At 38.2% G+C, this 21,846-nt stretch overlaps 1 protein-coding gene across 3 annotated transcripts in view; it reads right to left on the bottom strand.

The window, feature by feature from the left end:
* Positions 1-4,618, bottom strand: part of fign (fidgetin, microtubule severing factor) — a 138,067-nt gene extending 133,449 nt beyond the window's left edge. For all 3 annotated transcript variants that reach the window (XM_004917701.4, XM_004917700.4, XM_002933273.5), the window contains exons 1-2: positions 3,991-4,618; positions 1,942-2,125 (exon numbers count right to left, since the gene is read on the bottom strand). Coding sequence is in view for 2 of the 3 variants with exons in the window: in XM_004917700.4 (XP_004917757.1) it covers positions 1,942-1,966 (25 nt within the window). In the remaining variant the exon portion in view is untranslated. The remainder of the gene's footprint in view (positions 1-1,941; positions 2,126-3,990) is intronic.
* Positions 4,619-21,846: the final 17,228 nt, after the last annotated feature.

Raw genomic sequence — 21,846 nt, 5'->3', positions numbered from 1 at the left:
AATTAATAGAGAGAGGGAAAGGAATGAGAGAAAGGGTAATATTAGTGCTACAATATAATGGAATCAAGAGATTGTTTTTAAAACAAAATTAGGTAGTTTTTAACCTGAAACATGACATAAATCATCACACAGGAAACATGACACATATGTAAACAAACAGGCTGACTATGATACCCCCCTTCTGCTCTCTCTAAAACTTTTTGGTATGTAAAAACAAAATGAGTTTTCTCTTTAGCCAGCAATTGTTGTCCTCTGCCTTTTTGCTGTTTATCTTTTTTTTCTTTCTTTTTCTTGCATGGCACTCGTTCGTTATTTTGTTTTCCCTAACTTTGTTTTATAAATTTAGGATTAGAAAACATCAAAGCCCTGTCCACCTAGGAGCTGAAGTTTTTCGAGGATCAGTGTGACAAGTCTCAGCTTGATAGATGTTTTTCTTGATAAACGACTTGTTCAAAAGACACATTGTAGCTTTCATTTCCTGAATACAACACACTTTTAATTTGCAACAGCAGAGCAGCCTGAAGAAGTGAGTCAGCCCCCCCCCCCCCCCCCCCCCCCCCCCAACACTCCTGCCCCAATTCCCAGCAATTTCAGCCCAAAACAACTGGAAACTTTGAATTTTATGTAACCCTATTATTTTCTTTTCCTGTAGATCTGTTTTTATACAATTAAAAAATACCTATATTGCAATTACAATATTAAATATAATCCCTGTTTCCGAGAAAAAAAAAAATCTTAAACATAGACAATTTTTCCATCTTATAATCACTAAGGTCTCCACATTTCAGACCACTCCATTATAGTACAGTGTCCTATCCCCTGATTTGAAATTTTTCAAATGCAATATCCTCCTCATCACCAGCAGAAGCCCAATCTGCTCTGAATATATATTACAGCTTTAAGATCACAGAGGAAAATCTCCCATCTGGCAATCACATTCGCTTCAACAGCTCCGGGAAAAAAAAAAAAAAAAAGAAAAGAAAAGGTTTTGCTCTCTAGAAAACATTTCCCAGTGTAGATTATGTGCATGTAAAATAAACAGTCTACTTATTGATCTCCCCCAGTCAACAAGTACCCAATGCAAAAAAATGCAATCAAATTGCTTCCATTAGAACTTTGCATTCTCTTATGAATTAACCTGCCATGCTCGATTTTTTTTTTTAACCAGCATAATATATAACTGCCATAAATCCCCCTTTTTTCCTTATTTAATTTCATTTTCCGTCAATGTCATGCAAAATAAACACCTAAGAGATTCCTTTTTTCCCCTATAACCTCTTTGTGATTGTTTGCAAACTAATTGCAAACCAACAGCTTTGTTTAATATATTGAACAATATACAAATTACAAAAAAAAATCTAAATTGTAGACATTGTAGATTTAATAAAAAAAAAAAAAAGAAGGTCAGATGTTCGTTTTCGTCGCAACAATTAAAAAGTATAAAAGAAAACACATAAAAAAAAAAAAAAGAAACGACACTCAGAAAACTAACTAACCTTTGTAAGCAGACGATTAAGCAATCGACCGGTGGCTATTTTGGGGCTGAATGAAGAATTTTTTTTTGTTTCCCAATTACACTCAAAGTGGTGTAATGAAAGAATGGGAATGCATGAAGTTAATGAGTGAGGATTACCCCTTATGGCTACAGCACATTTCACATTCCTAAGCCTTTACAATATTATTCATTGATCTATTACTTAAAGCTGTAAGTCGTGACATGTGTGCAGAGGTGTAGCAATAAGAATAGGCTCTCCCCAACAACAATGTTGCATTAAAGAACAATATTATAGATACAAGAAGGAAATAAAACAAAGCGCTGCCATTTGTGCAAAGTCAAGACTTGCAGCGTGCAGTTAACTGGAGGTTTCATCATGCAATTAAACTGTCATTATTATAAGAGACACATGTGAATCCAAAAATTAAAAAGAAAAACTGACATACCATAAACACTGCTGCTACTGATCATTTCTCGCTCACAGCACACACACAAAAAAAGCAGAATTGGATTTTTTTTTCTCACAGGCAGGAATTCCAAAGGTTGCTTTTCATTAAAACCACTTTTCCTCTCAGCTATCAAATGTCAGCGGCGTGCAACGTGGTCGCTTTCGTCAGGTATTCATTTAACCTATATGCATATAATTAAAGCAGAAGGGGGGGGGGGGAGAAGCAACATCAACAGAGAGATCTCAGATCACAAGAGAATAAAGAGAAGGGGAGGCACATGAAATGCAAGTCTATGTCAATTTCACTCCCATTGAAACTAACAAGAGCTCCAGGGAAGGCTAGTAATGGAATCAGTAGATTAAATTATACATCGTTCTCCCCCTGATCCCATCCAAACAAAACGCCCATCACGCTGTAGTAGCACCCGTACTCCCCCCCCCCCCAAAAAAAAAAAGAATTAAGAAAAAAAAGCACAGCTAAGCATGGGAAGCCCTGCAGCAGAGCAGTCATCCTGCCTAATGTTATTTGTTATTGTTTTGGGGCAAATGATACTTTGCAAAGTACTTTATTGGTGCCAAAGTGCTCCCCATGCCTGGCACCCGTGCCAACCTCTGATAATCATTTTCATAGGCGCTGCTGGGAAGTCAGGGTCACATGATACCTGCTCTAAGTGGGCGCTGTGCACCCTGCCCACCTTATATGAGAAGTCGCTGATTATAACAACGGTTACAAATATGAAACAGAGACTGAAAGTTTGTTTCTGAGCTGAAATTGAATTTCCCTCGTTTGTTTGCTTCCATTTATGACATTTAACAATATTAGGCCATTTTCCAAAACTAGAAAAAAAAAATCCTGGAAGAAATATTGAGAAAAAAGAGATGGTCCTTTGGAATTAGGGGAACTGTCATCTCTGGCCTTGCCTGGCACTTTGGAGAAAATCAGGAGATACAAGTAGGGCTAAAAAGCTCCATGCTGGATGGGCTGTTATAAAGAGGTTACTAGAGTTGGCTGAGGGTAATCGTTGCCAGGGTGCCTACCCTGTGTGAGAGGGCATGGAACTGAGTCCAAGTTCACCCTGGTGTTTTAAATCAAGAGAAACTACACAGTGCAAGTAAAATGCCCCTTAAAAACTACATAGTGCAATAAATGCCCCTTAGAAACTACACTGTGTAATAACTGCTTATTAAAAACTAAATAGTGCAATAAATGCCACTTAGAAACTACACATTGAAATAAATACCACTTAGAAACTACATAGTGCAATAACTGCCCCTTAGAAACCACACATTGCAATAACTGCCACTTAGAAACAACATATTGCAATACATGCCCCTTAGAAACTACACAGTGCAATAAATACCCCTTAGAAAGCACACATTGCAATAAATGCCCTTTAGAATCTACATAGTGCTATAACTGCCCCTTAGAAACTACACAGTGCTATAGCTGCCCCTTAGAAACTACACACTGTAATAACTGTCCCTTATAAACTACACAGTGCTATAACTGCCCCTTAGAAACTACACACTGTAATAACTGCCCCTTAGAAACTACACACTGTAATAACTGTCCCTTATAAACTACACAGTGCTATAACTGCCCCTTAGAAATTACACAATGCAATAACTGCTTTAGAAACTACACAGTGCTATGAATGCCCCTTACAAACTACAAACTGTAATAACTGCCCCTTAGACTGCAACAACTGCTCCTTAGAAACTACACAGTTCAATAAATGCCCCTAAGAAACTACACAGTGCAATAACTGCCCCTTAGAAAACACAGAGTGCAAAATAAATACCCTTTAGAAATTGTGCAAGTAAACTGCTCCTTAAAAACTATACAGTGCAAGTGACTGCCCTTTACAAACTATATAGTGCAAGTTAACTGCCCTTTAGAAATAACACAGTGCAATAAAACTGCCTTTTAGTAAATACACAGTGCAAGTAAATGAGCAGAGAGCAAGGTCCCAGTCCCACAGAATAAACAGTGGGCAGAAAAGCAATAACAGCAAACAAAGTCTCCAGAATGAAAGTCCCAACTTACCTGCATGGGTGACACCAAACGCCGAGAGGTTACAGTCGCATCGATCTGCTGTGAGCGCTGGAATCGCACGGAGAAGTGGAAGCTGCGGCTCATGGTTTAGCGACAGAGAGTTTTGCACATGCTGCAATAAAGGGGCTCGATCGCTGCACTCGGAGTCGGGCTTTTCGGCTTTTTTATTAATACTATTAGCATTAGGCTTTTCTCTCAGTGTCCCTCCCTTGTTTCACAATTTAGCAGCTGAAGGCAGAATTGAAAATTTAAAAAACAAAAAAAAGGTTAAGTTTTAATTTGTGTTTCTGGCATCAACCCCTCAGCAGGGTCGCAATGTTGTTTTCCTTGTAGGTGGGGGTTGAAGTGCTGGATGCATCGGGCAGGCGTCTGATGAATGTCCTGTGGTCACTCCCCTTCCCTGTGTGTCTCCCCGGCAGCCCGGCCTCTGCTGCCTTTCCCTGCGCTTCCAGCGCTCAGACGCGCTCAGGGTGCATCGCATCTATTTCTCATCTCAGGCGAATATTATGCAGCCTTTCTCCTTTCCTCCTAAAGATCCTTTCTAACTGCCAGTGCGACTCTGACTGCCGCCTCTGCTGCTGCTGCTGCTGCTGAAAGGGAAGGGGAGATAGAAGACAAGGCAGGCATGCAGCAGGGGGTGTTTACAGGCACCATTGATTGATGGCTTCAGACTCGCACACTGGGAATTTTTTTTTCCCCTTAGCATGGGCTATGAGCAGGCTTTGCAGGGTACTTGCCAGTGATTTACTGCAGGAACTGGATCAGGCAGGGACAGTCTGTAAATTGCAATCATTCTTACAAGCCCAAAAATTTGAAGGGGGCACATGTTTAAGGGACCCTTGTTATTTATGTTCATATTAGAAACAGTAAACATCTATAGATTGTAAGCTCTACGGGGCAGGGACCTCCATCCTCTTGTGGCTTTGACTCTTAACTTATTGCAACTGTACCTTGTATTTATTGTTATACTTTGTATTTATCTATTATTATCTTAATAACCCCCTGTTTGTATTAATGTATCTTACTGTACAGCGCTGCGTACATAAGTAGCACTTTATAAATAAAGATATACATACATACATACATCTAAATTATCAGGTCTTAGAAATGCACTTCAGCATCAATCTCTGGTTTGTTAGAATGACATTAGAACTTTCTAAAGCTGCCCATACACGTTCAGATTTTAGTCGAACGTTCGGATATCGGTCGTACGTTTAAATGCAACGATCTGAAACTAACATTCAGCCTGACATTGTAGGATAAAGTGCTTTAAAAAATACAGTAACACATAGTAACATAGTAAGTTAGGTTGAAAAAAGACATCCATCCATCACGTTCAACCATAATGCCTATATATAAAACAAATAGGAGGATGTTCTAGATTGTAAGCTCTACGGGACAGGTACCTCCATCCTCTTGTGTCTGCAACTGTACCTTGTATTTATTGTTATACTTTGTATTTATCTATTATTATCTTAATAACCCCCTGTTTGTATTAATGTACTCTACTGTTCAGCACTGCATACATAAGTAGCACTTTATAAATAAAGATATACATACATACATACATCTAAATGATCAGCTCTTAAAAAATGCACCTCAGCAGCAATCTCTGGTATGTTACAATGTCATTAGAACTTTCTAAAGCTGCCCATACACGTTCAGATTTTAGTCGAACGTTCGGATATCGGTCGTATGTTTAAATGCAACGATCTGAAACTAACATTCAGACTGAAATTGTAGGATAAAGTGCTAAAAAAAACATAGTAACATAGTAAGTTAGGTTGAAAAAAGACATAAGTCCATCACGTTCAACCATAATGCCTATATATAAAACAAATAGGAAGATGTTCTAGATTGTAAGCTCTATGGGGCAGGGACCTCCATCCTCTTGTGTCTTTGACTCTTAACTTATTGCAACTGTATCTTGTATTTACTGTTATACTTTGTATTTATCTACTGTATTATTATCTTTAACCCCCTGTTTATATTAATCTATGCTACTGTACAGCGCTGCGTACATAAGTAGCACTTTATAAATAAACATATACTTACATACATACATACATCTAAATTGTCAGCTCTTAAAAAATGCACCTCAGCAGCAATCTCTGGTTTGTTACAATGTCATTAGAACTGTCTAAAGCTGCCCATACACGGTCAGATTTTAGTCTTATTCCGACGAAAGGATATCAGTCGTACGTTTAAATGCAACGATCTGAAACTAACATTCAGCCTGAAATTGTAGGATAAAGTGCTAAAAAGAACAAATAGGAGGATGTTCTAGATTGTAAGCTCTACGGGGCAGGGACCTCCATCCTCTTGTGTCTTTGACTATTAACTTATTGCAACAGTATCTTGTATTTACTTGTATTTATTGTTATACTTTGTATTTATCTATTATTATCTTAATAACACCCTGTTTGTATTAATGTATTCTACTGTACAGCGCTGCGTACATAAGTAGCGCTTTATAAATAAAGATATACATACATATGTTCTGAACATAAAATACTTGGCAATCCAAGTACACCAATCATATAAAAGTGACTTCTATTGTAGGTCCCCCATGGATATCGATACACAATACATACACAGATTTTACCATTATCCAACCAACCTGTCCGATCAACTAAACAAATGATTTCCACGGTAAGAAAATTATTGGGACAATAATTTGGAACCCACACATGGTCCGAAAATCGCCCGAAACTAGGTTTCGTACAACTTTATCGGTACGTGTATGGCCAGCTGTAGGCACTGAGCTGCTGTATGTGAACAGTTGTAAAGCAGGTCTATGCTATGAAATAATATAGCAAAGGTGGCTGCAATGCTTCTCTTCCCATTTAAGTCATATGCATTGGGCAAAGGCATGAAGAATTATTTTCTGGTCACAGAACAAGTTGTGGAATGGGAATTATCAATATGGAGGGGGCAAAAAAAATCCTGGGACAAGTTGGAAAAAGAGCAATGCTCCAAAAATATGGCTAGCTAATGACTTTGCCAGCACAGAGCCCAGACCAGGGAATACTTACACACATTCTACCCTTTTTGTTATTTATCTAAAATGCACTAGAGCATTCTCTGGTTTGTTATTATAAGTTTGTAAGGCATAGAACTGTTATATGTAAAATGTTGTACAGCAGCCCTATGCTTTTATATTATATAGAAAAGGTTGTAGTAATGCTTCCCTTCCCCTTTAAATGATATGCATTGGGCACAGACAGGGAGAATTATTTTCTGGTTACAGAACAAGGTGTGCAGTATGGGAATATTAAATAGAAGCTGGGGGGAGGGGGGCAAAGAAAATTCCTAGGACAAGTTGAAATAAGTAGCAATGTCCCAAAAATATGGCTAGCTAAAGGCTTTGCCAGCCCAAAGTCCAGACCAGGGAACAGTGGCTGCAACTCCTAAGAGGTTCTGCATCAGACCCTGAGATTGCCATGTAGCCTCCTAGGCTGCTTGAAATGATTGCAGTTGTATTAGCCCTCGAGCCCCTGTTGGTAGGGCAGCTAACGCTCCATTCACATGTTTATGGGCCTTAATTGTTATGGCTCTTTCCACTTGCCCTGCTGCGCCCCTGAGGCCGGGGGAAAGTATCTCCAACTATCCTGTATATGTGCGGCTTTGCAAAGTTGTGTGTCTGTGCGGCTTTAACATATTGTGGCTTTAAAATATTGTGGCTTTAAATATAAAGCAAATGCATTAGAATGGCTATTCTTTCCTTTAGAAAAGCCCTTCAGGATTGGGCAATGGTGTTGCTAAACTACAGCTCCCAGCCTCTTCTAGCAGGCACACTCATGTATTTTTAAAGACTAAAATACACCTAAGGAAAAGAAGGCTGTTTAACCTGCAGTATTCTGTCTGTTACAGAACTACATTTCCCAGCAGCTACTTTTAACAGAAATACAAGGCATGACGTATCCCATATACACTAAAATGAACAATGCCCACCCAGGTATGCCCAACCTGATACACTTTGTGCTGGGCTTTGGATTTCCACATTACTTTTATGGTCACCCTGTTATTTGTTGCTATGGGTCACTAGCCCTGGGGCAAAATATGCATTAAACCCCCCCCACCCCCTGGTGTTGCGGGGCTACAAGTCTCAGCTATAGTTTTGGAACCAATATTACTGTTAGTTCTGGGTCAGTTACCAGGGCCACCATCAGGTAATGTTCCATTCAGGGGCACAATGGCAGAGAGGGGCCCAAAAATTGCAATTTGTGGGTGACAAATAAAGCTAGGCTTGCAGTCAGATAGTGGGGCAGATTTTGGTAAAATGGAGAGGGGATGGGGCAGAACATAGGGCCTTATTTTTCAATGGGGCCACATTCTACTTGTAGGCAAAGCCACCGCCCAACAGTTAGGGGAGGCCCTTCTAACTTTGTAGCATGGGATCCAATGATCATTTGATTATTTATGGCAGCCCTATCAGAGACCTAGCTCTTTAAAGTAAATGGGCCCCCAACTAATTACTATTACAGAATGAGAATTCTGCTACCAAGAACTATGTAAAACTGGGCAAATGAAGGCAGTTCCACTTGTTTAACTAAAGGTCCTCATACATGGGCCAATTCTAGCTGCCGATATGGGTCCCTTGGACCGTTTCGGCAGCTAATTGGCCCGTGTATGGGCAATCCCGTCGGGCCTGCCTGACCGATATCTGGCCTGAAATCGGGCAGATCTCGATCAGGCAGGTGAGAAAATCTAGTTGGATCGGGGACCACATTGACCCAGGGCCAAACGATTGAATTACCCTGGATTCTCCCGATATCACCCAGCCATAGGTGGGGATATCGGTAGAATCGGGGGAAGATCTGCCCGTGAATGGGGACCTTAAGGATTCTCTTTGGCAGATATTCTTGCATTTATTAGAACACTGACCTGAGAAAATTATTTTTCATAGTGATGTTGCTTTCAACCTTAATGTTGCAGGACTACAGCTTCCAAAATGTTTAACCCTTAATAATACAATACAGGTATCGGACCCCTTATCCGGAAACCCGTTATCCAGAAAGCTCCGAATTACGGAAAGCCCATCTCCCATAGACTCCATTTTAAGGAAATAATTCAGAATTTTAAAACCGATTTCCTTTTTCTATTTAGAATTAAAACACTACCTTGTCATTGATTCCAACTAAGATATAAATAATCCTTATTGGATGCAAAACAATCCTATTGGGTTTAATTAATGTTTTATTTATTTTTTACTAGACTTAAGGTATGGAGATCCAAATTGCAGAAAGACCCCTTATCCGGAATACCCTTGGTCCCGAGCATTCTGGATAATGGGTCCTATACCTGTACTAATATCTGTAAATGCAGATTGGATGGACGCTAGTTGGACACTAGTTCTGCCATGCCCCCGCCCTCAGAAACACATGCATTTTTACTCGACCATTTTATTTTCTCTGCACAAGAAAAAGTGGACTTTCTAGCCTTGCCTCCAGGGCTGCACTTAGCAGAATAGCCAAGACCTGTATTGGGTGCAGCTAAAGGGAATCAGGTTTGGGCAAGGCAAATTCCTGAAATGTATTCTGCAGCAAAACACTCTCCTTCCCTCGCCGACGTGTTATCTGTGTCCGCTGCTTAATTCTGCAGCCCTATTATGTCTTGAATCATACAGGACAGACTTGTTGGACATCTTCTATTGCTAGAAAAACAGGCGATAGTCTCTGGTCAGCATTTTTGTACTGTTGATGAAAGACTACATAACAAGGACATGTCGACCACAAAAATAATTTTTTGCCTAATAAAAGAAAACAACTTTCCAATGTGAATTTATTTAAAAATGTTTAGTGCGGTAAAAGGTATTTGTAAATGTAATTGCCATTGAAAACAGCATTTGCTGACTTCCTAGTTTTTCGGATAAGTGATCTTTCCGTAATTCGGATCTCCTACCTTAAGTCTGCTAATAAAACTATTTAAACAGTAATTAAACCCAATAGGATTATTTTGGCTCCAATAAGGACTAATTATATCTTAGTTGGGATCAAGTACAGGTACTGTTTTATTATTACAGAGAAAAGGGAATCATTTAACCATTAAATAAACCCAATAGGGCTGTTCTGCCCCCAATAAGGGGTAATTATATCTTAGTTGGGATCAAGTACAGGTACTGTTTTATTATTACAGAGAAAAAGGGAATCATTTAACCATTAAATAAACCCAATAGGGCTGTTCTGCCCCCAATAAGGGGTAATTATATATTAGTTGGGATCAAGTACAAGGTACTGTTTTATTATTACAGAGAAAAAGGGAATCATTTAACCATTAAATAAACCCAATAGGGCTGTTCTGCCCCCAATAAGGGGTAATTATATATTAGTTGGGATCAAGTACAAGGTACTGTTTTATTATTACAGAGAAAAAGGGAATCATTTAACCATTAAATAAACCCAATAGGGCTGTTCTGCCCCCAATAAGGGGTAATTATATCTTAGTTGGGATCAAGAACAGGTACTGTTTTATTATTACAGAGAAAAGGGAATCATTTAACCATTAAATAAACCCAATAGGGCTGTTCTGCCCCCAATAAGGGGTAATTATATCTTAGTTGGGATCAAGTACAGGTACTGTTTTATTATTACAGAGAAAAGGGAATAATTTAACCATTAAATAAACCCAATAGGACTGTTCTGCCCCCAATAAGGGGTAATTATATCTTAGTTGGGATCAAGTACAGGTACTGTTTTATTATTACAGAGAAAAGGGAATCATTTAACCATTAAATAAACCCAATAGGGCTGTTCTGCCCCCAATAAGGGGTAATTATATCTTAGTTGGGATCAAGTACAGGTACTGTTTTATTATTACAGAGAAAAGGGAATCATTTAACCATTAAATAAACCCAATAGGGCTGTTCTGCCCCCAATAAGGGGTAATTATATCTTAGTTGGGATCAAGTACAGGTACTGTTTTATTATTACAGAGAAAAGGGAATCATTTAACCATTAAATAAACCCAATAGGGCTGTTCTGCCCCCAATAAGGGGTAATTATATCTTAGTTGGGATCAAGTACAGGTACTGTTTTATTATTACAGAGAAAAGGGAATCATTTAACCATTAAATAAACCCAATAGGGCTGTTCTGCCCCCAATAAGGGGTAATTATATCTTAGTTGGGATCAAGTACAGGTACTGTTTTATTATTACAGAGAAAAGGGAATCATTTAACCATTAAATAAACCCAATAGGGCTGTTCTGCCCCCAATAAGGGGTAATTATATCTTAGTTGGGATCAAGTACAGGTACTGTTTTATTATTACAGAGAAAAGGGAATCATTTAACCATGAAATAAACCCAATAGGGCTGTTCTGCCCCCAATAAGGGGTAATTATATCTTAGTTGGGATCAAGTACAGGTACTGTTTTATTATTACAGAGAAAAGGGAATCATTTAACCATTAAATAAACCCAATAGGGCTGTTCTGCCCCCAATAAGGGGTAATTATATCTTAGTTGGGATCAAGTACAGGTACTGTTTTATTATTACAGAGAAAAGGGAATCATTTAACCATTAAATAAACCCAATAGGGCTGTTCTGCCCCCAATAAGGGGTAATTATATCTTAGTTGGGACCAAGTACAAGGTACTGTTTTATTATTACAGAGAAAAGGGAATAATTTTTAAAAATGTGAATTCTATTAGAGTCTATGGGAGATGGCCGTACTGTAATTCAGAACTTTCTGGATAATGGGTTTCCGGATAAGGGGTCTGATACCTGTATATATACAGATGGGTCAAAAAGCATTGCAAATGTGTAATGAATGCAAATTCCAAAGTTGCTGAGAATTATGTTTTCTTTTATTAGGCAAATACATATTTTGGGTTGACTTGTTCTCTAAATAGTACAGGGATGGGATCTATTTTTCGGAATGCCCAGGACCTGTCATTTTCCGGATAAGAGGTCCAGTGTCAGACTGGCCCACAGGGATACCAGGAAAACTCCCAGTGGGCCCAGGTGTCAGTGGGCCCTCCTGCTTCTAGCCATTTGGTCTAATTTAAAGGCATTCCCTATTTCTCTATGGGGACAAAACAACTAAATATACAGAAGAATATATTATAGTATATAATGATAAACAATTAGGAAAATATAGAGACTGAGTAAGAAGTGGATGAAAAATAGTTTGGAGAGTGGGCCTTTGGTCTAAGGTTTTCTGGTGGGCCCCTGGCATCCCAGTCCGACACTGAAGAGGTCTTTCCAAAAAAGGGTCACAATTCATTAAGGCTACTAATGACATTTGGACAATTAAATAGGATTGTTTTGCCACCAATATGGATTTATGCAGCTTAGTTACAATGCAATGTTTTATGATTACAGAGACCAAGGAAATCATTCACAGAATAAGAAATATTTGCTTAAATACAGGATAACATTCCTGTATTTCATAGCTTTCTGGATAATGGGTTTCCAGACAGTTAATCCCAATACCTGTACGGGCATGGGATCCCTTGGAAAGGCATCTCCCATAGACTTCATTATAAGCAAATAATTCTAATTTTTAAAAATGATTTCCTTTTTCACTGTAATAATAAAACAGTACCTGTACTTGATCCCAACTAAGATATAATTACCCCTTATTGGGGGCAGAACAGCCCTATTTGGTTTATTTAATGGTTAAATGATTCCCTTTTCTCTGTAATAATAAAACAGTACCTGTACTTGATCCCAACTAAGATATAATTACCCCTTATTGGGGGCAGAACAGCCCTATTGGGTTTATTTAATGGTTAAATGATTCCCTTTTCTCTGTAATAATAAAACAGTACCTGTACTTGATCCCAACTAAGATATAATTACCCCTTATTGGGGCAGAACAGACCTATTGGGTTTATTTAATGGTTAAATGATTCCCTTTTCTCTGTAATAATAAAACAGTACCTGTACTTGATCCCAACTAAGATATAATTACCCCTTATTGGGGCAGAACAGCCCTATTGGGTTTATTTAATGGTTAAATGATTCCCTTTTCTCTGTATTAATAAAACAGTACCTGTACTTGATCCCAACTAAGATATAATGACTCCTTATTGGATGCAAACCAATCCTAATGGGTTTAAATGATGTTTAAATGATTTTTTAGTAGACTTCAGGCATGGAGATCCAAATTATGGAAAGATCCCTTATCCGGAAAGCCCTTGGTCCCGAGCATTTTGGATAACAGGTCCTATACCTTTATCAGTAAAATTGTATCTATACCTTTGCATTAAACCATTTTTATTACAGGTATAGTATCCATTATCCGGAAATTCCTTATCCATAAAGCTCCAAATTATGGGTCCTCCCATAGAGAATCATTTTAAGCAAGTGGTTTTAATTATTAAAAATGATTTCTTTTTTCTCTGTACCTTGTACTTGATGGTAACTAAGTTGCATGAATCCATATTGGCGGCAAAGCAATCGGGTTGGGTTTATTCAACGTTGAAATTATTTTTAGTAGACTTAAGGTATGTTGATCTATATTACAGAAAGATCCCCTATTCAGAATACCCCACATCACAAGCATTCCAGATAATAGATTTTATACCTGTACTTCACTGGGCGTAAAGTAATTGTCCAAATCCTTTCTTTCCATGCACAATTTGCACCGGGGATAAAAGATTTGCATAGGTGTTAGTGCTCAGACCTCTTCAGAGCTGTGCTGAGCGCTAATAACCCATTGAAAATGAATGTGTCTGACTGCTCTGAGCAGTTGAACTGCTGGGAAAATTGAATTCTTTAGGAACCAGAGATGCATGAATCTGTATAATGTGCCTAACCAGATGATGCTGAACTATAATTCACAGAATTACCTTTTAATCCTTCCCTGTCCTGTAGAATCTTATAGAAAGTGGTCTGGAGGTAAGGACCAGTTGATGGTAAGATATGAAGTCCAAAAACAGATGAAATATCTAGGCAAGGTTGCAGTAACCTCTATAGAAGACATCAGCCAAGGGCAGAATTGACATGGTTGGGATTGTATGTGATTTATATCAATACCTTTATACATATTGCACCGCTTATTTAACTTGCACTTATGTCCAGGGTCATAGTAAATAAACACTATAGACATCCATCTATAGCTGAAGTTTATAGCAAATGTGTTCAGAGATGAAAAAAACATTTGCTTTTTGACTGTTGATGATCACAGAAAATGAAACACATAGTAGGCAGCATTCTCACTAGAAGATTCTTTCTCATCATTTGGCCAAATGGCCCTGGAGGGCTTGGGAAAAAAAATTCTATTGTGCATTGTTGCTTTAAGAATCCATCGCCATGGCTGCTGGACTACAGCTCCCATTGTGCTTTAAACCTTGATAATATGTTGGAGTACACTGGGAGTTGTAAAGCAACACTGCTATGAAAGGTTTATATCCCCTTTATAAATGCATTCCTGAAGTTACTGGACTCCCTGCATGCTTTCACCATTCATAATAAGTTGCAGCATGGTGAGAGTTATAGTCAGGCACATCAGGCATGGATTCTCAAAGCGGAATATCAAAACAACTGAATTACAGCTCCACACTACTTACCTGGGAATCAGGACTTCAAACCCTATACTTCATGGCTAGTAGGAATGGTAAAAATCTAAATGGTGGTCACATGAACCCCATTAGGGAGACGGGGTAATGTCCTTTAGCTCCATTCCTACCCTTGGGTGGTGCTAATACTTCTTGGATCCATAGACAATAGACCCCAATTAATAATTTGAAATTCCTAGCGATACCCTAAATCAGAGGGGACCCAAAGAGGGCTATGAGGCTGTCCCCTATGGGCTCAGAGCAATGATAAGGGGGCTTATTATCAATAAGGGATAGGATATGATTTTGCTTAACAAAGGGCACTGTGCTTGCCCTGTGTGCTTACATTGCTGGATACTGCCAGACATTTGATGCTTAGTGAGTTTATATGTAATGCACTTTATTATGGATTGAATGCATCTCGCTAATTGAATTGTTGAGTGTTGCCTATTCTTCTCTATGGATTTTTGTATATACAGGTATAGGATCCCTTATCCAGAAACCTGTTATCCAGAAAGCTCCGAATTACGGAAAGCCTGTCTCCCATAGACTCCATTTTAATCAAGTAATTCAGAATTTTAAAACTGATTTCCCTTTTCTCTGTAGTAATAAAACAGTAACTTGTAATTGATCCCAACTTAGATATAAATAATCCTTATTGGAGGCAGAACAATCCTATTGGGTTTAATAAATGTTTTATTGACTTATTAGTAGACTTAAAGTATGGAGATCCAAATTACGGAAAGACCCCTTATCCGGAATACCCTTGGTCCAGAGCATTCTGAATAACGGGTCCTATACCTGTATATATATATATATATATATATATATATATATATATATATATACTGTATATTAGAAATTCTTAGGGATACCCTAACTGTGGTGGACCCAAACAGGACTATGAGGCTGTCCCGTTCAAATGGCCTTGGAGCAATGGTAGGGGGTTGATTCTCAATACGGGATAGGTTATGATATTTGGTAAGTGTCACCTGAAAGCCCAACTAGATGGTCAATTAGGGTGAAATGTTTAGGTAAAAATGTATTTTCTGCCCTAGAAGAAAGAAATGTAGAATTACTGGATCCGTATTTAAAAAAATATAAATATATATAACATTTATATATAATTTCCTAGAGATACCATAACCCTGGTGGACCCAAAGAGGGCTATGAGACTGTCCCCTTCGAATGGCCTTGAATCAACGGTAAGGAGACTTATTCTCAATGAGGTATAGGGTAAGATTTTCAGTAAGTGTCACCTGAAAGCCCAACTAGGTGGTCAATTAGGGTGAAATTTTTAGGTAAAAATGTATTTCCTGCCCTAGAAAGAAAAGTAGAATTACTGTTGTTTAGTATTTTCACAAGTTCTTAGGCAATTCCCAGAGCGGTAGCCACACTACCATTTTGCAGACATCCCCTGCCCAGCCCTTGGTAAGTGTGTGTGTAATACAGAACATCTGCCCCTCAATGTAGAAATGAGGGGACTGGGGTGTGTGTGTAAATGTTAATTCTGCAGTATTGGAGATATGGGAATGACAGCATGCTAGTGGCTCGCCAAAGAAAATCATTTACTAAGCCTGAGAGACAGAGCTATTTCCATTTCTTTGAACCACAGCGCACTGGCCATAAAGGTAAGCATTAATATTCATCTGTTTTTGAGCATAATCTTGATATTAGGGATTAAACAATTAGTGTACTGTGACTGTTTTGATATAAAGGAACTTGCAGCCACTGAATCTGTGATAAATAATTCAGCGAAATTTCCATCATGGGAGCATTTCAAGGACTGGCACAACTAATTGGCCAGTAAGTAGGAAAATAGACAAGTTTTATATCAGAAATGAAATACACGGGGAACAAAAATAAGTAAAGAAAAAACTAATTAATGCGTACATGGAAACAGCGCAGGCAGGAAAAATACTGATTTACACCCTGAATTCAGATGTGTAATCTGTAAAAGGAATGGTGGTCGCTGGTGTGGGATTTCTTGGAAACCAGAAGGCTCCAAATTAAAGAAAGGTCATCTCACAAAGAGTCCTTATTAAGTAAATAATTCCTGTTTTTGTTTTATTATTTTCTTTTAGTCAGTAATAAAAAGACAGTGGGGCTCATTTATCAACACTGGGCAAATTTGCCCATGGGCAGTAACCTATAGCAACCTACAGGGACGGGCTGAGCCGACCGGACGCCCTAGGCTACCGCGCCCCTGCACCTACATTGTGCACCCCCCCGCCCGTGTGTTTTCGAGCGGTGCAAAGTGGCGCGATGCAAAACTGATCGCGTACTAGGGGAAGGCAGAATAGGTTGCTGCTTGATGCCCCCCAATCGTTGCGCCCTAAGCAGCTGCCCCTTCTGCCTACCTCTAGTTCCGGCCCTGGCAACCTATCAAAAATTGGCTTTCCTCAGCCAGGTGCAAGTAGAACAATAAATGCAACAATTTGATTGGTTGCCGTTGGTTACTGCCCACGGGCAAATTTGCCCAGTGTTGATAAATGACCCCCAATGTCTTCATAGATCCATATGGATGACAAAACAAGCCTATTGCTTTTATTTAACATTGAAATGTTTTTAATAGCCTTACGGAACTGGGATCAAGACTGCAGAAGAACCCTTATTCCAAAGTAAATATTGGCTTTTTGCCACCCTGGTAACTTAAGGGGTGCTGCCATGTAAGCTTCTCTAATACTTCCCAACACACTCCACAACAAGAAGGTTCAACCGTGCTAAATCCTTTACCTTGCTGCCATCTAACACACATATTCATGGGCAGTTGTACTCAGTCATTAAACAGATGGCTATACCTGTGTGCCTATGGAGGCTTTCATTCATCCAGGTCATGATGTACAATACTGAGCAGTGATAAAGCACCTGGACCTGCTGAGTAATCGTGAAACGTTTTTACCCCTCATCTGCCCCTTCTTCAGATCTTCTTTAGAGATCATATTACCTTTAAAGTTTAAAAATGCTGAGGAATTCCCTACCAATCCGTTAAACTGAAGAAGGAGCGCTGAAGCATTTTTAAGATTACTCAGCGGGCCCAGTTGCTTTAGATTTATTACTACTAAATACTGGACATACCTGTAGTTCTGTTTAGACACCGGTAGTAGAAAAAAATGGATTTAGTGCCTCCAGCTACAAGAGGATGAGCTTTTACACCAACTCATACCTGGCGTAGCCCTTTAATTAGGCTATTTCGGACAGTTTAGGTGTTTAAAAAAATTTAATTTAAGCTAGAAGTTTTTCATTATTTCTATATTTTAGTATTTTTATTTTTTGATTTTATATGATTTTTTTTCATATTCTTATATTATTATTTTATTATGTTTTCATATTTTTATTGGTATTATTTTTTCATATTTTTTATCATTTAAGCTAGAAAAAAAATAATTTTATGACTTAATGATCTATCTATCTATCTATCTATCTATCTATCTATCTATCTATCTATCTATCTATCTACAGTATATGTATATTATCTATATATTTGTTTATCTATCTATCTATCTATCTAACTGTGCCTATCTATCATCTGTTTATCTATCTATCTATCTATCTATCTATCTATCTATCTATCTATCTGTATTTCTATCTGTCTATCTATCTACCTGTGTCTGTCTATCTATCTATCCATCTATCCATCTATTTATCTATCTATCTATCATCTATCTATCCATCCATATATCCATCTATCTATCTATCTATCATCTGTATTTCTATCTGTCTATCTATCTACCTGTGTCTGTCTATCTATCTATCTTCATCTATCTATCTATCAACTATCTACAGTATCTGAATATTATCTATCTATTTGTTTATCTATCTATCTATCATCTTTCTATCTATCATCTATCTATCTATCTATGTATCTACTATCTATCTATTTATCTGTATATTATCTATCTATCTATCTATCTATCTACTATCTATTTATCTATCTATCTATTCATCTATCTATCTATCTACCTGTGTCTGTCTATCTATCCATCTATCTATCTATCTATCTATCAATTTATCTATCTATCTATCTATCTATCTATCTATCTATCTATCTATCTATCTATCTATCTATCTGTATTTCTATCTATCTGTCTATCTATCTATCTATCTATCTATCTATCTATCTATCTATCTATCTATATCTATCTATCTATTTATCTATCTATATCTATCTATCTATCTATCTATCTATCTATCTATCTATCTATCTATCTATCTATGTATCCATCTATGTATCTATCTATCTATCTATCTATCTATCATCTATCTATTTATCTATCTATCTATCATCTATCTATATCTATCTACTATCTATCTATCTATCTATTTAAAATGAGTGTGTAGGAAACTGATCTTAATTTCTGTATTTACATAGTAGATAGATATAACATTCTTGAGGGCTAAATCCAGACAGAACGCTGCCAATAACGGGTAGGCTTAATATAAAACACGCCAGATTTTTCAGTAGTTCTGTACAAATGAAGTGAAACAATAACAGCAAACAAGGAAAGCAATAGCAGCAGACTGGAACAAATGGTCAGAGGGCCCTACTCATGAGAGCTTACAAAACAGAGCTTATTATTTCTATCATTATCCTTTATTTATAAAACGCCGGCGTATTATACAACGCTGTCCGGTAGTGAAACACTCGCAGAGACCGGTGACAATATAAAAAAGATGTGCTTGCAACAGCTGTCTGCTGTCTGGCGGAACTACAGTGGCTTGTTAATTAAGTATTTTGGGTGGCCGGTTGATACAGTGGCAACAGATGTTTCAAATAAATACCAGTAATGTGTTTATTTTTTATTTCTACTGCTTTCTCCACTACATTTCATTGCATCCATTATTGTTAATGTTGTTATTTTTCTTTCTCTTTTTGGGCTGAAATATGATGTTACAATAAGTTCTTCCCTTTTGTTTGTTTCCCCTTTTGTGGATGCTCCCTCTTTCAGTATTTTAAACAATGTCATCTGCATTTTCTAATTCTTCTTTATGTAGCTTTAGAATTCTGATTTCACCATTTGCCCAACAACTCTTTTTTATGCGTGTCTGCCCAGTTGCTAGGTGGCAATCCTTTAGACGCAGAGGAGACAGTGGAATATTTTACAGTCCATGCAGATCTGACACAGAATGCTGAATGATAAACTGGCTTTCCATTTAGACCTTTAGGGTGAAGACACACTGGGCTACTAGTAGCAGCTACTTTTTCAAGGCTACTAAACTCCAGAAAATACCCTGCCATAGACAATACTGAGAATTGCCTCTGCAAAAACACACGTAGAGACAATTATCAGTAAATGATCAGCATTGTCTTTTTTCATAGCCTCAACAAGTAGCTGCTACTAGTAGCTCCATGTGTCTTCACCCTTAGGGCTTATTTACAATTGCCAGTTCAGTGTGTAAAGTGAGAGTTTAGGTGCAACATTACCTATGACTACGTGATGAAAAACATGAAACGCGTCAGGACAAATGTGAATAAAGCTATTTCTTAAACCACCTTCACCTGTGTCTGGAGTGCGTACCCATTGAGAAATTGTGCTTATCTTTGTTTACCCATAATACAGGTCTCTCCCCCAGTTCCAGCATCATTTTTGTGTGCAGTGGTGGCCAATGCAGCTGCAGTTGCGCATTTTTATGAATTGGACACAATTGGAGTGGGGGCTGCATCATTTCTGCCACTCACTGTTAAAATGACATCTGCGCATTATTCTTTGGGTGCAAATCAGCTGCCTCTTCAGGGTGGCAGTAGCTCCCATACTTCAATATGTGCACTGCACTTGCAGTCATAGATAAGCCCTGGACTGGGCAGTAGAGCCCTGAATGGGTGCAGTCAGGCAACTCCGTGCCAAACCTGCACCCGCTGACCCGCAACCTGACCCATACCTGCCACCCCACTATGCCCCCCACCCATTCCCGCTACCCGACCCTGCTCACAAAGGGTTAACTTACCTTCCGAACTGGGGACCCACAAATTCGGAAGTGACATTATCATGGGCCAGAAGTGGCATTACTCAGATGAACCAGGAAAAGAGTAAATAGCTTTATTATCAATAATCAATATATATATATATATATATATATCTCAATAATCAATTACCCACTTTGCTAGTATTTCACGGGTACCCAACCCAATGCAGGTCTTTACTGGATGGGGGTTATGGCACTTGACAAAAATACGCACAAGTGTGAGTAGTATGTTCAGATGCGAGTACATTTAATGAATTATACTGATATGCCCAATAATTGCTTTCATTTTTGCACAACCGCAATTGCTGTAGTGCTCATAAATGAGCCCTTATATACCTTTTCCTTACAGCATTGGCAACCATGATTTGATTTGGCGAACTGGGTAATGCACGAGAAGGTTTTACAACTTCTTTTAAAGGGACATATATCTTTCATAGAGGTTTTCCTTCAGTCTAGTATTGGTGAGTGGCAACTTCCTGCATTCTCCAGCATATTATCAAGGGTAAAAGGGGGTCCAGGAACCATAGAGATGAAACCTTAAGGCAACGATGCACAATATGCCATTATTCACTCTTGTGAAGTTTTATTACAGTTTAATATATGCAAGGCTGTTTGTATGTGAACACTTTACTACTTTTTAATAGCACTTCTTCAATATGGTGGCCCATTGTAATTGACTGCCTGAATACTACTGAACCTTCACTCTTCCCTACTGAAGTTCTTGGACATGGACCCCACATTAGACTTGGTAATGTTGATTCTCACCATGTTGGTTACAAACATCTACAATGTAATACCAGCAAGAAAAAAAATTGCACAATAATCCCAAAATATTAGACACTCTTATTGGGTGATTCCCTTGCCTCTTAAGCTTGGCATGCCTAGGGGGCGCTAAAGAGTCAGCATTAGGAGAAGGCAACAGGCCTGGACTTTGTGATTCTTTCTTGGCAAATCTTATGGTGTCTTGTCTGTTATCTGTTCATTTGATAAAAATGTTCCTACATCTGTGTGCAAGTTTGTTTGTGCGTGATATGCCAGTGCTACAGTATGGAAATAAATTATTTTCTATTAAAAAAAAGTATAATATAACTCAGAAAGGAGGAGCATATGTTATTTAAATGAGATGAAAAGTCACAATCACTTGGCGCTACAGAGGTAACTTGTTCCCACATATAAAATAAAATACAATATAGCCATTGCAGTTTTGCCTTCTGTTTTATTATAGTAAATACATTGTGCAGCTGATATGAATTTAAAGGGGAACTTCGGCTGTTGAACCAAATTTTGTTAAAGAGCCCCACACAACACAGAAACCCCTAATATACCTATCACTGTAATCTATTCATTTAAGTATAAATAAATATCATTTGTATATGCT

The sequence above is a fragment of the Xenopus tropicalis genome, chromosome 9, assembly GCF_000004195.4.
Source record: "Xenopus tropicalis strain Nigerian chromosome 9, UCB_Xtro_10.0, whole genome shotgun sequence".
NCBI lineage: Eukaryota > Metazoa > Chordata > Amphibia > Anura > Pipidae > Xenopus > Xenopus tropicalis.
Note: the sequence above shows the minus strand (reverse complement) of the source record. Positions and strands in the feature narration are given on the sequence as shown.